This window comes from Nicotiana attenuata, chromosome 5, assembly GCF_001879085.1.
Source record: "Nicotiana attenuata strain UT chromosome 5, NIATTr2, whole genome shotgun sequence".
NCBI classification, from domain to species: domain Eukaryota; kingdom Viridiplantae; phylum Streptophyta; class Magnoliopsida; order Solanales; family Solanaceae; genus Nicotiana; species Nicotiana attenuata.
Window position 1 is genome coordinate 16710393 of NC_031993.1, and position 11605 is coordinate 16721997.

The 11605-nt window shown below is 43.5% G+C and overlaps 1 protein-coding gene across 1 annotated transcript; it reads left to right on the forward strand.

Annotated features, from left to right (window-relative positions):
* Window positions 1-504, forward strand: LOC109226018 (SKP1-like protein 11). The gene has a single exon (XM_019390822.1). It carries the CDS (start codon window positions 1-3, stop codon window positions 502-504), a length of 504 nt encoding a protein of 167 aa, XP_019246367.1.

Consider the following 11605-nt stretch of genomic DNA (forward strand, 5'->3'; position numbering starts at 1 on the left):
ATGGCATCATCATCATCATCATCAACAATGGGAGAGAAGAAGATGTTGACACTGAAGAGCGGTGATAACGAAGAATTTTACCTTGAGGAATCTTTGGTCTTACAGTTTGATCTTATCAAGACCATTGTAAAAGAGGAACGAGTTTCCATCATCCCATTGCCTAGCATCAAAAGCAAGATGGTGGTTAAAATCATTGAATACCTCAAGAAGCACACGGAGCTCACTGCCTCGAACAAAGAAGACTTCAAGAATTTCGAGAAAGAGTTTGTGAATGTTGCCTTAGAGGAGCTGCTTGACATAACTGTGGCAGTAAATTATCTGAAAATTAATGGTTTGTTGGAATTCTGTTGTCAGGCTGTGGCTGATAGAATAAAGGACAAGAGCGTTGAAGCCGTTCAGAAGATTTTTAAATTTGAAAGTGGTTTCACCCCAAAAGAAGTGACAGAGTTTAAAAGGGAAATTCCTTGGGCCTTTGAAGGTGACCTTGATGATACAAAAAACTAGGGTTTTATGGTAGTGAAAGGGACATTTATATTTGATTTGAATAACCATATAAAATTGATTTCTTTCGTGTACCGATTTGGTGGATGTCTATTTGATTTTGAAATAAAGCTTTATGCTAAGAAAAAGGTAGAAACGAAAATACTATCTGATATAGTAAAGAGTGCTTGATTGTAGTTATCTATTCTTGAATACTAATAGCTACCTTTGTCTTCGTGTTGGTTCGAGTGATATTTGAGATTAATCATAATAGATCTGTTTCTTGTATCGAACTGTAACACCCCGTACATTCGGACTAGGTATGGATATGTTAAAAGGGTATTAATTTGATATTTTAGACATATGAAGTCCTAGCGGGATGATTGTGGGTAAAAATAGTTGTTTCTAAATCAAGATGGAAAGTGAGGTGTATAAGATTTGACAAAATCAACTATGTTTGCAGAAGGTCTGTCTTCCAGCAAGTTTTAGTGAAAATTTTAAGGAATTGGGGAAATCGCAAAGCATGAAAGTTGTAGGCCTTTGAAATAGCTTTCCAACGATATATTATGGAGCCCGAACGGATCTCTGTGCAAAATGTAATGCGCGTTTTACAGAACAGTACGCGATATGCGCGCCGGTAGCGCGCCTTAGCGCGGCCGCGCTAATTTTGAGGCAGTGTTACTGCCGTTTAGCGTGGTCATTAGCGCGGGCAAGCCTCCACTAGCGCGGGCGCGCTAGTGGGGGGTCGTTCTAAAGCTATATTTCGTCCTCCACACCCCCAAAACATAAAAACTTGCTCTAGAAAGTAAAGCTCTCAAAAACCTAACTCCTTAAGGGTCCCTCCACCACCCAAGGTAAGTTCTAATGGTGATTCTAAGTTAATTTCAGTTTCCCAACATCTTATTAACATGGGTAAACCCTCCATATCATTAGATATTCGATTGGGACATCATTGTTGAGGGAAGGAAGCCTAGAACTCGAATTCAAAGGGTTTGAACGTCAAAAAGGTAATATCTTCACCCTCTAATTGATTCTATCATTGAATTAATGGTTATAGACTCTAGTTCATGAGATATGAGTTGACGGGTTTGATAGAAAACGTGAACGGTTATAGGTTTGGATTGTTGATTGTTGATTATTGGTTAAGGGTGTTGATTACCTTATGGGTGATAAAGAATAATGTTGATTATAACCATTTGAGGCTTTAGAATTTATCTAGGAGCAAGGGAATGAGTTATTGGGTGTAGAGACACCATTAATAAGGACTATGAAGCTTTATGTCACCAAGTGTATGAGAAAATGCTTAAGTGACCAAAACATGAGAATTATTGCTAAATATGGAATCCCTTTGACTTGTATTGATATAGATTAAAGTTGAAAGGGATGACAAATGTTGTATTACGCTCAAGAGCAAGAAGTTAAGGTATGTGAGGCTAACTTTCTATGTTTGGGAATTTTAATGATTCTCCCTACATTACGTTTCTTTTACGACGTATCAATTGCCTCAAAAATATAGTTAAGCCTAGTTCCTTGAATAGTTGTAGAACTTCTATTTTCTAGCTTCATAACTCGTTCATGACTTTCATTTCGAACGTTGTGAGCTCAGTTCGTATTCAATATAGACTTGGGCTTGGTGTCCCTAAGTCTCAGTATAGCTTACTCAGCATGTCATAAACAGTCGAAGTTTCAGTATTCCAGTATTATGTAACTCAGTGTGATCCAGTATTCCAGTATTATGTAACTCAGTGTGATCCAGTATTCTAGTATCATGTAACTCAATGTGATTCAGTATTTCACTATCATATATTGCAGTATGATTCTCAGTTCCTGATTTTAAATCCCTGAATGTTGAACACTTGTATTTGGGCTTGAGGCCGCAGTTTATGCTTTATGCATCTTTGGGCCTGAGGCTGCAGTTTATGCTTTATGCACCTTTGGGCCTGAGGCTGCAGTTTATGCTTTATGCATCTTTGGGCCTGAGGCTGCAGTTTATGCTTTATGCATCTTTGGGCCTGAGGCCGCAGTTTTGCCTGAGGCCGCAGTTTATGCTTTATGCATTTTGGACCTGAGGTCGCAGTTATGTATACGTATACTTGGGCCCGAGCCGCAGCTTGTGCACATATATATATTGGGCTGAGGCCGCAGTTTAATATTCAGATAAACAGGTTGTTCATCATTCAGAAGAGGGAGTATTCATAACCTTACTTCCTTTATTCAGTTCAGTTATCAGTTATCAGTTATCTTTTCAGTTATCAATTCAGTTATCAGTTATCAGTTATCTTTTCGGTTATCAGTTCAGTTACCAGTTCTCACTTCAGTTTCAGTTTGAATAGTTATCATTTCAGTTATCAGCTTAGTTTCAGTTTCAACATTTATAATTGTTTCTTTCAGTTGCTTTACATACCAGTACAATTCAAATGTACTGACCTTCCTTTTGCCCCGGGCCTGCATCTCACGATGCAGGTAATGATTTACAGGTCAACGATGTAGAGCGCTAGGATTCTCGTACCAGCTATTTGGTGATCCCCAGTTCTTTCGGGGCATTATCATTACTTTACAGCCTGTCAGTATTTACAGATAGTTAGTGTTTTCAGTACTTCAATAGAGCCTTCATAGACAAGAGTAACAGCTAGACAGAGTCGCATGCTTTTCATATTAAGCTGTGTTGACTACAAATATGTTTAAGAATTGTGTTAGTTTTTCCGCACTTTGATTTATATCATCCAGAATTTTGTATATCAGCATGTGTTAGTTTATCTTCCGCATTCAGTATGTTATGATACCACATGTTGATTCAGCCAGCCAGTTGGTTCGCTCGGTCACATATGGTCAGACACCGAGTGTCGTGTTACGTTCAGGCCCAGGTTCGGAGCGTGACACGAACAAGCTAATATCATTTGAATTTTGATAAAAGAAGAAGTTATGTGAATAAAAGAAAACTCAGAAATAATTTCTTAATGAAGGATGGTTGAAAATATTCAATTCTAGAAAAGCTTTGATATGCTCAGTATACTGTAGCTATTTTTTGTTTTCATATTGGTTCGGTTGATAAATTTGAAGTAGCTGTCATTTGTTAATGATTAAGAAATAATGAGATTATTCTTGCTCTTTTATGTATGAGACGACATTAGTTTAAATACAAAGAAATATACGTACAGTACTTGAGCACCAATCATGTTTCACTGACTTGATTTAACAGTGAATAAAACCAAGAAAAGATCCAAAACCTTAAATATCAATTTTTTTAACACAGTAAGTGTCAACAGATCAGCTTGGTGTTAACTCCAATTAATCGGATTAAAGAGATTCAAATAAAGAACGTAATATAGAGCTAATTTGCTATCAGCCAACCACATATATCAGTAGTTTATTATGGATATCAAATGTCATCAAGTAAGTTTCCTTTTTAATGAATTATTATAAAATAACTACATGAGATTTTTCAACAACTATCTTTCTGTCACGACCCAGATTTCCCATCCTCGGGGTCGTGACGGCGCCTACTCGTAGAATCTAGGCAAGCCACAAATTATAAACTCCTACCTACTTTATTTTAAATCCTTTTATCAATCATAACAACAAGCGTTAAATATTTAAATGGCAGCGGAATATGAAACTAAAGCGGAAGACTTAAATTAAATAAGCTGAACAATAATGCGGAATTCAACATGTGCCTCTACCCAAGAACTGGTGTCACATCATCAACAGACTACTAAGAGTACTAAATACAATCGTTTGAAAGAAATATAATATTGTTTGTCTCGAAAACATGAGATAACAGAATGAAATATAAGGTAGAGCAGACGCCGGGCATGCGGACGTGTGCAAGGCTACCTAGGAGTCTCGGTGGACTGAAGGCTAGCTCCCGAGCTACTGCTGCTGTCCGGGACCTGGATCTGTGCAAAAGAGCACAGAGTGTAGTATCAGCACAATCGACCCCATATGCTGGTAAGTGCCTGGCCACACCCCGGCGAGGTAGTGACGAGGCTAGGACCAGACTCCAGATAAACTTGTGCATATATATATATATATATATATATATATATATATATATATATACACGGAAGATAGACAAAAGGTAATCAAGACAAAACTGGGGAGGGGATTATGCTTCGGGGATAACAGATAATGCAAAATTTCATGAGAATAACAAGGAAAATCAACAATTTAACTCTAACACGAATAAGGAGAATAAAGGCGGATATCACTGTCAGTACACATCTCGTTGCAGGCGTGCAATCCGATACCATTTCTCATATCTCCTGGTAGGCGTACCACCCGCTCCCATTTCATCATAACTCGTGGTAGGCGTACCACCCGCTCCCATTTCATCATAACTCGTGGTAGGCGTACCACCCGCTCCCATTTCATCATAACTCGTGGTAGGCGTACCATCCGCTCCCATTTCATCAATTACTTGTGGTAGGCGTACCACCCGCTCCCATTTCATTATAATTTGTGGTAGGCATACCACTCGCCCCCATTTCATCATAACTCGTGGTAGGCGTACCACCCACTCCCATTTTATCATCCAACACAATATCACAATAAAATCCCAGCAAGGGAACAAAAGCAACATAGAAATTTCCCGGCAAGGGAACAACAATAACAATTCAACCTTCCCGGCAAGGGAGAACCAGCTATAACCAATCCTAGCTCAACTCCTACTCAGTCCAATTAATATCAATGCTCAAGCATAAATAAAGTCCACAAGAATAAACTTATTCTTCACAAAATTTCAAGAATCATCAACTAAGGCATCCGAAATGTCATTTAAGAACACAACAACTATCAATTTAAGACTCACGGTCATGCTTGACACCAACGCATAGATACTCGTCACCATGCTTATACGTCGTACTCATCAAGAAACAAATAGCAAATATGACTCAACTCCTAATCCCTCAAGCTAGTTTAGACCGGACACTTGCCTCGATGCCTTGGACACAACTCAAGTCTCAATTATAGCTTTACTCCTTGATTCCACCACCAATTCGCTATCACAAAATTACTTGATTACATCAATAAGTGCTAAATGAATCAACCCCAATGCATGAAAATAAGTTTTCCAAAGTTTTACCCAAAATGTCAAAAATTGCCCCCGGGCCCACGTGGTAAAAACCCGAGGTTCGAACCAAAACCCGATTACCCATTCCACCGCGAACTCAAATATATAATTTGTTTTGAAATCGGACCTCAAATCGAGGTCCAAATCCCCAATTTTTGAAAAACCTAAGTTCTACCCAAAACCAATTTCCCCTATGAAAATCTTTGATTTTAGGTTGAAATCATGTTAAAAGATGTTAATGATTGAAGAAATGATTAAAAACTAACTTAAAATTAATTTGGAAGAAGACTTGTTCTTGGAAATGCGAACAGGGGTTTGCAATTGCGAACCCCGACCTCTGCAGATGTGGGAAATGCGAAACAGGGTTCGCATTTGCGAACCCTTCTGAAATTTCAAATTTTCGCATTTGCGATGACAAACGTCGCATTTGCGATTGGCCTTCGCATTTGTGAACCATTTGAACGCATTTGCGATCAGGCGTGCCCAAGTCCCATCTTCGCAATTATGATGCATGGCTCGCATTTGCGAGCTCGCATTTGCGAGGCTGTCTTCGCAAATGCGAAGCCTGCAGATCAGAGACACACCAGATAATTTTTAAGTTCCAAATGCACCCCGTGGCCTATCCAAAACTCACCCGAGTCCTCGGGGCTCCAAACCAAATATACACACAACCTCAAAATCATCCTACGGACTTATTCGTGCGATCAAATCGCCAAACTAACATCATAAACATTGAATTAAACCTCAAAATCCAAGAATTCTTTCAAACTTCATAAAACATCAAATTTTCCAATTTAGGTCCGAATCATGTCAAAAGACGTCCGTTTTTAACGAAATTTCACAGGAATGACTTAAACCATATATAAGACCTGTACCGGGCGCCGGAACCAAAATACGGGCCCGATACCAACACGTTCTAATCAATTTTCACTTCAAATTTCCTTAAACAATTTCAGAAAACAATTTCACTAAAAAATTCATTTCTCAGGCTTGGGACCTCGGAATTCGATTCCGGGCATACGCCCAAGTCCCATATTTTCATACGGACCCTCCGGGACCGTCAAATCACGGGTTCGAATCCGTTTACCCAAAATGATGACCAAGGTCAAATTTATTCATTTTAACATCAAAACTTAGCATTTTTCACAGAATTTCATATTTATGCTTTCCGGCTACGCGCCCGCACTGCGCATGCAGATCGAGGCGACTCTAAATGAGGTTTTCAAGGACTCGGAGACAAAGAATTCAGTTAAAAACAGGTGATGACCCTTTGGGTCGTCACATTCTCCACCTCTAAAACAACCGTTCGTCCTCGAACGGACACAAGAAGGAAGTACCTGAGTCGGGGAAAAGATGAGGATAACGGCTCCGCATATCTGACTTGGACTCCCAGGTTGATGCCTCAGGAGGCTGACCTCTCCACTGGACACGAACAGAAGGGAAACTCTTCGATCTCAACTGGCGAATCTGCCGGTCTAGAATAGCTACCGGCTCCTCCTCATAAGACAAGTCCTTGCCTAACTGGACAGTGCTGAAATCTAACACGTGGGCTGGGTCGCCGTGATACCTCCGAAGCATGGACACATGAAACACTGGATGCACGGCTGATAAGCTCGGCGGCAAAGCAAGTCTATAAGCCACCTCTCCTACTCGATCAAGAATCTCAAACGGACCAATGAACCTAGGGCTAAGCTTGCCCTTCTTCCCAAATCTCATCACGCCCTTCATAGGCGACACTCGGAGCAAAACCCGCTCGCCAACCATAAAAGCCACATCTCGAACCTTACGGTCTGCATAGCTCTTTTGCTTGGACTGAGCTGAACGAAGCCTATCCTGAGTGATCCTGACCTTGTCCAAGGCCTCCTGAACCAAATCTGTACCCAACAACCGAGCCTCTCCCGGCTCAAACCATCCAACCGGAGACCGACATCGCCTACCATATAAACCCTCATAAGCAGCCATCTGAATGCTCGACTGGTAACTGTTGTTGTAGGCAAACTCCACTAAAGGCAAAAACTGATCCCACGAACCTCCAAAGTCAATAACACAAGCTCAGAGCATATTCTCCAAAATCTGAATAGTCCGTTCCGACTGACCGTCCGCCTGGGGATGAAATGTTGTGCTCAACTCAACTCGTGTGCCCAACTCTCGCTGAACTGCTCTCCAGAAATGCGAGGTAAACTGCGTACCCCGGTCCGAAATGATAGATACAGGCACACCATGAAGGCGAACAATCTCCCGAATGTAGATCTCAGCTAACCTCTCAAAAGAATAGGCGACTGCCACATGAATGAAATGTGCTGACTTGGTCAGCCTATCAACAATAACCCTAACTGCGTCGAACTTCTTCTGAGTCTGCGGGAGTCCTGTAACAAAGTCCATAGTGATCCGCTCCCACTTCCACTAGGGAATCTCAATCCTCTGAAATAAACCACCGGGCCGTTGATGCTCGTACTTAACCTGCTGACAATTCAAACAACGAGCCAAATATGCTACGATATCCTTCTTTATTCTATGCCACCAATAATGTTGCCGCAAATCCTGATACATCTTCACGACACCTGAATGAATAGAGTACCGGGAGCTATGGGCCTCCTCTAAAATCAACTCTCAGAGCCCATCCACATTAGGCACACAAACTCGACCCTGCAATCTCAAAACTCCATCATCATCTAAGGTAACCTGCCTGGCACCTCCGCGCTGCACCGTGTCTCTAAGGACACACAAATGGGGATCATCATACTGCCGATCATGGATGCGCTCCAATAATGAAGAACGAGCGACCGTGCAAGCTAACACACGACTGGGCTCAGAAACATCCAGTCTCACGAACTAATTGGCTAAAACCTGAACATCCAAAGCAAGCGGCCTCTCACCGACCGGAATATAAGCAAGACTGCCCATACTGGCTGACTTCCTACTCAAAGCATCGGCCACCACATTGGCCTTTCTTGGATGATATAAAATGATGATATCATAATCCTTCAACAACTCCAACCACCTCCTCTGCCTCAAATTCAACTCCTTTTGCTTGAACAAATATTGAAGACTCTTGTGATCCGTGAACACCTCACATGCCACGCCATACAGATAATGCCTCCAAATCTTCAATGCGTGAACTATGGCTGCCAACTCCAAATCGTGAACCGGATAGTTCTTATCATGAATCTTCAACTGCCTTGAAGCATAGGCAATGACTTTGCCATCCTGCATCAACACTGCTCCAAGCCCAACACAGGAAGCATCACAATAGTCTGTATAAGGCCCTGAACCTGTGGGCAAAACCAACACTGGTGCCGTAGTTAGAGCTGTCTTGAGCTTCTGAAAGCTCATCTCACACTCATCCGACCACCCGAACAGGGCACCCTTCTGGGTCAGCCTGGTCATCGGGGCTGCAATAGATGAAAACCCCTCCACGAACCGACGATAGTAGCCTGCCAACCCCAAGAAACTCCGAATCTTTGTAGCTGATGCTGGTTTAGTCCAGTTCTTGACTGCCTCAATCTTCTTCGGATCAACCTGAATACCCTCTGCTGACACAACATGACCCAGGAATGCAACTGAACTCAACCAGAACTCACACTTTGAGAACTTTGGATATAACTGACTGTCCCTCAGAGTCTGAAGAACCACTATAAGGTGCTGCTCGTGCTCATCCTGGCTGCGGGAATATATCAATATATCATCAATGAAGACTATCACGAACGAATCCAAATAAGGCCTGAACACTCGGTTCATCAAATCCATGAAAGTTGCTGCCTGCTGGGGCATTTATCAACCCGAATGACATAACCAAGAACTCATAATGCCCGTATTGAGTGCGGAAAGCTGTCTTAGGGACATCGGATGACCTAATCATCAACTGGTGGTAGCCAGATCGCAAGTCAATCTTTGAAAATACCCTGGCACCCTGAAGCTGGTCGAACAAATCATCAATCCTCGGCAGCGGATACTTATTCTTGATTGTAACCTTGTTCAATTGACGGTAATCAATACACAATCTCATTGACCCATCCTTCTTTTTAACAAACAACACCGGCGCACCCTAAGGCGAAATACTGGTCCTAATGAAGCCCTTCTCAAGCAAATCTTGCAACTGCTCATTTAACTCTTTCAACTCAGGCGGGGCCATGCGATACGGCGGAATAGAAATGGGCTGAGTGCCCGGAGCCAAATCAATGCAGAAATCAATATCCCTATCGGGTGGCATACCCGGCAAGTCTGAAGGGAAAACATCAGGAAACTCACGAACAACGGGCATAGAATCAATAGAAGGGAACTCAGCACTAGAATCGCGAACATATGCCAAATAGGCCAAACACCCCTTCTCGACCATACGCTGAGCCTTCACATACGAGATAACACTGCGGGTAGAATGACTAGGAGTCCCTCTCCACTCTAAACGAGGCATCCCCGGTAAAGCTAAGGTCACAGTCTTGGCATGACAGTCCAAGATAGCGTGGTAAGGTGATAACCAGTCCATCCCCAATATAATATTGAAGTCAACCATGTCTAAGAGAAACAAATCTACATGAGTCTCAAGACCCCCAATCACCACAATACAAGAACAATGGACTCGATCAACCACGATAGAATCACCCACCGGTATAGACACATAAACAGGAATACTTAATGCATCACTAGGCATGACCAAGTACGGTGCAAAATAAGATGATACATACGAATACGTAGACCCCGGATCAAATAACACCGAAGCATCTCTATCACAAACCAGAACCGTACCTGTAATAACTGTGTCTGAAGCCTCAGTTTTGGGCCTGTCCTGAAGAGCATAACATCGGGGCTGGGCCCCACCATCCTGAACCACATCTCTGGGTCGGCCCGCTGCTGGCTGGCCTCCACCTCTAGCGGCCTGAGCTCCACCTCTAGGACCTCTACCTCCACCTCTAGCACCTCTACCTCCACCCCAAGCTGGCTGCGCGGGCTGTGGAACACCCGGTGCCTGTACCATGGCACGAGAACTCTGATGCTGAGAGCCACCTGGTGCGCGAGGGCAATACCTAGCAATGTGCCTCGTGTCGCCACAAGTAAAACAAGCCCTCGGCTGCTGGGGCTGACGACCCTGGAAACTCTGAAGCGGTGGTGCCCTGATAGGTGCTGGTGGTGCACTGAAGGACTGCTGATCGGAATACTGCATCTGAGAACTACGGCTACCCGAAGCACCGTGAGAAACCTGGAGTGCTGACTGAAAAGGCCTAGGAGGATGGCCTCTATCATACGAATCTCTGCCTCCCGATGAGGCACCACTGAATCTACCCGACTGACGGGGTCTCTTGTCTGCCCTGTGACCACCCCCCTGTGATAATACCATCTCAACTCTCCGGGCCACATTGGCTGCCTCCTGGAAGGATATCTCACTCCCAGCCTCTCTGGCCATCTGAAGAGGAATCGGCTGAATGAGTCCATCAATGAACCGTCTCTCTCTCTCCCTCTCAGTGGGAAGTATGATAAGAGCATAGCGAGCTAAATCAATGAACCAGGTCTGGTACTCGGTGACAGTCATGGATCCCTGCTGAAGGCGCTCGAACTGCCTCGGATAGGCCTCTCGCTGTGTAATATGGAGAAACTTCTCCAGAAATAGCTGTGTGAACTACTCCCAGGTCAAGGCTGGCGATCCTGCTAGTCTAGATAAGCAATAATCCCTCCACCGTGTCTTGGCGGATCCAGACAAGCAAAATGTAGCAAAATCAACCCCATTGGACACAACAATCCCCATGTTTCGAAGAACCTCGTGACAACGGTCTAGATAATCCTGGGGATCCTCAGTAGATGCACCGCTGAAGGTAGTAGTGAAGAGCTTGGTAAATCTGTCCAATCTCCACAAAGCATCGGCAGACATGGCTGCACCATCGCCGGTCTGAGCTACCACACCGGATTGTACCGCTCCAACTGGCTGAGCTGCTGGAGTCTGAAACTGGGGAGCTACCTGCTCCGGAGTGCGAGTAGTAGGAGTTTGGGCCCCTCCTCCAGCCTCAGAGACGGCTGGTGCTACAGGAAGTAGACCTGCCCCGGTGACACTCTCCATGAGGCCCACTA

Coding starts and splice junctions, on each gene's coding strand:
- LOC109226018 (XM_019390822.1), top strand. CDS start 1: ATGGCATCATCATCATCATCATCAACAATGGGAGAGAAGAAGATGTTG.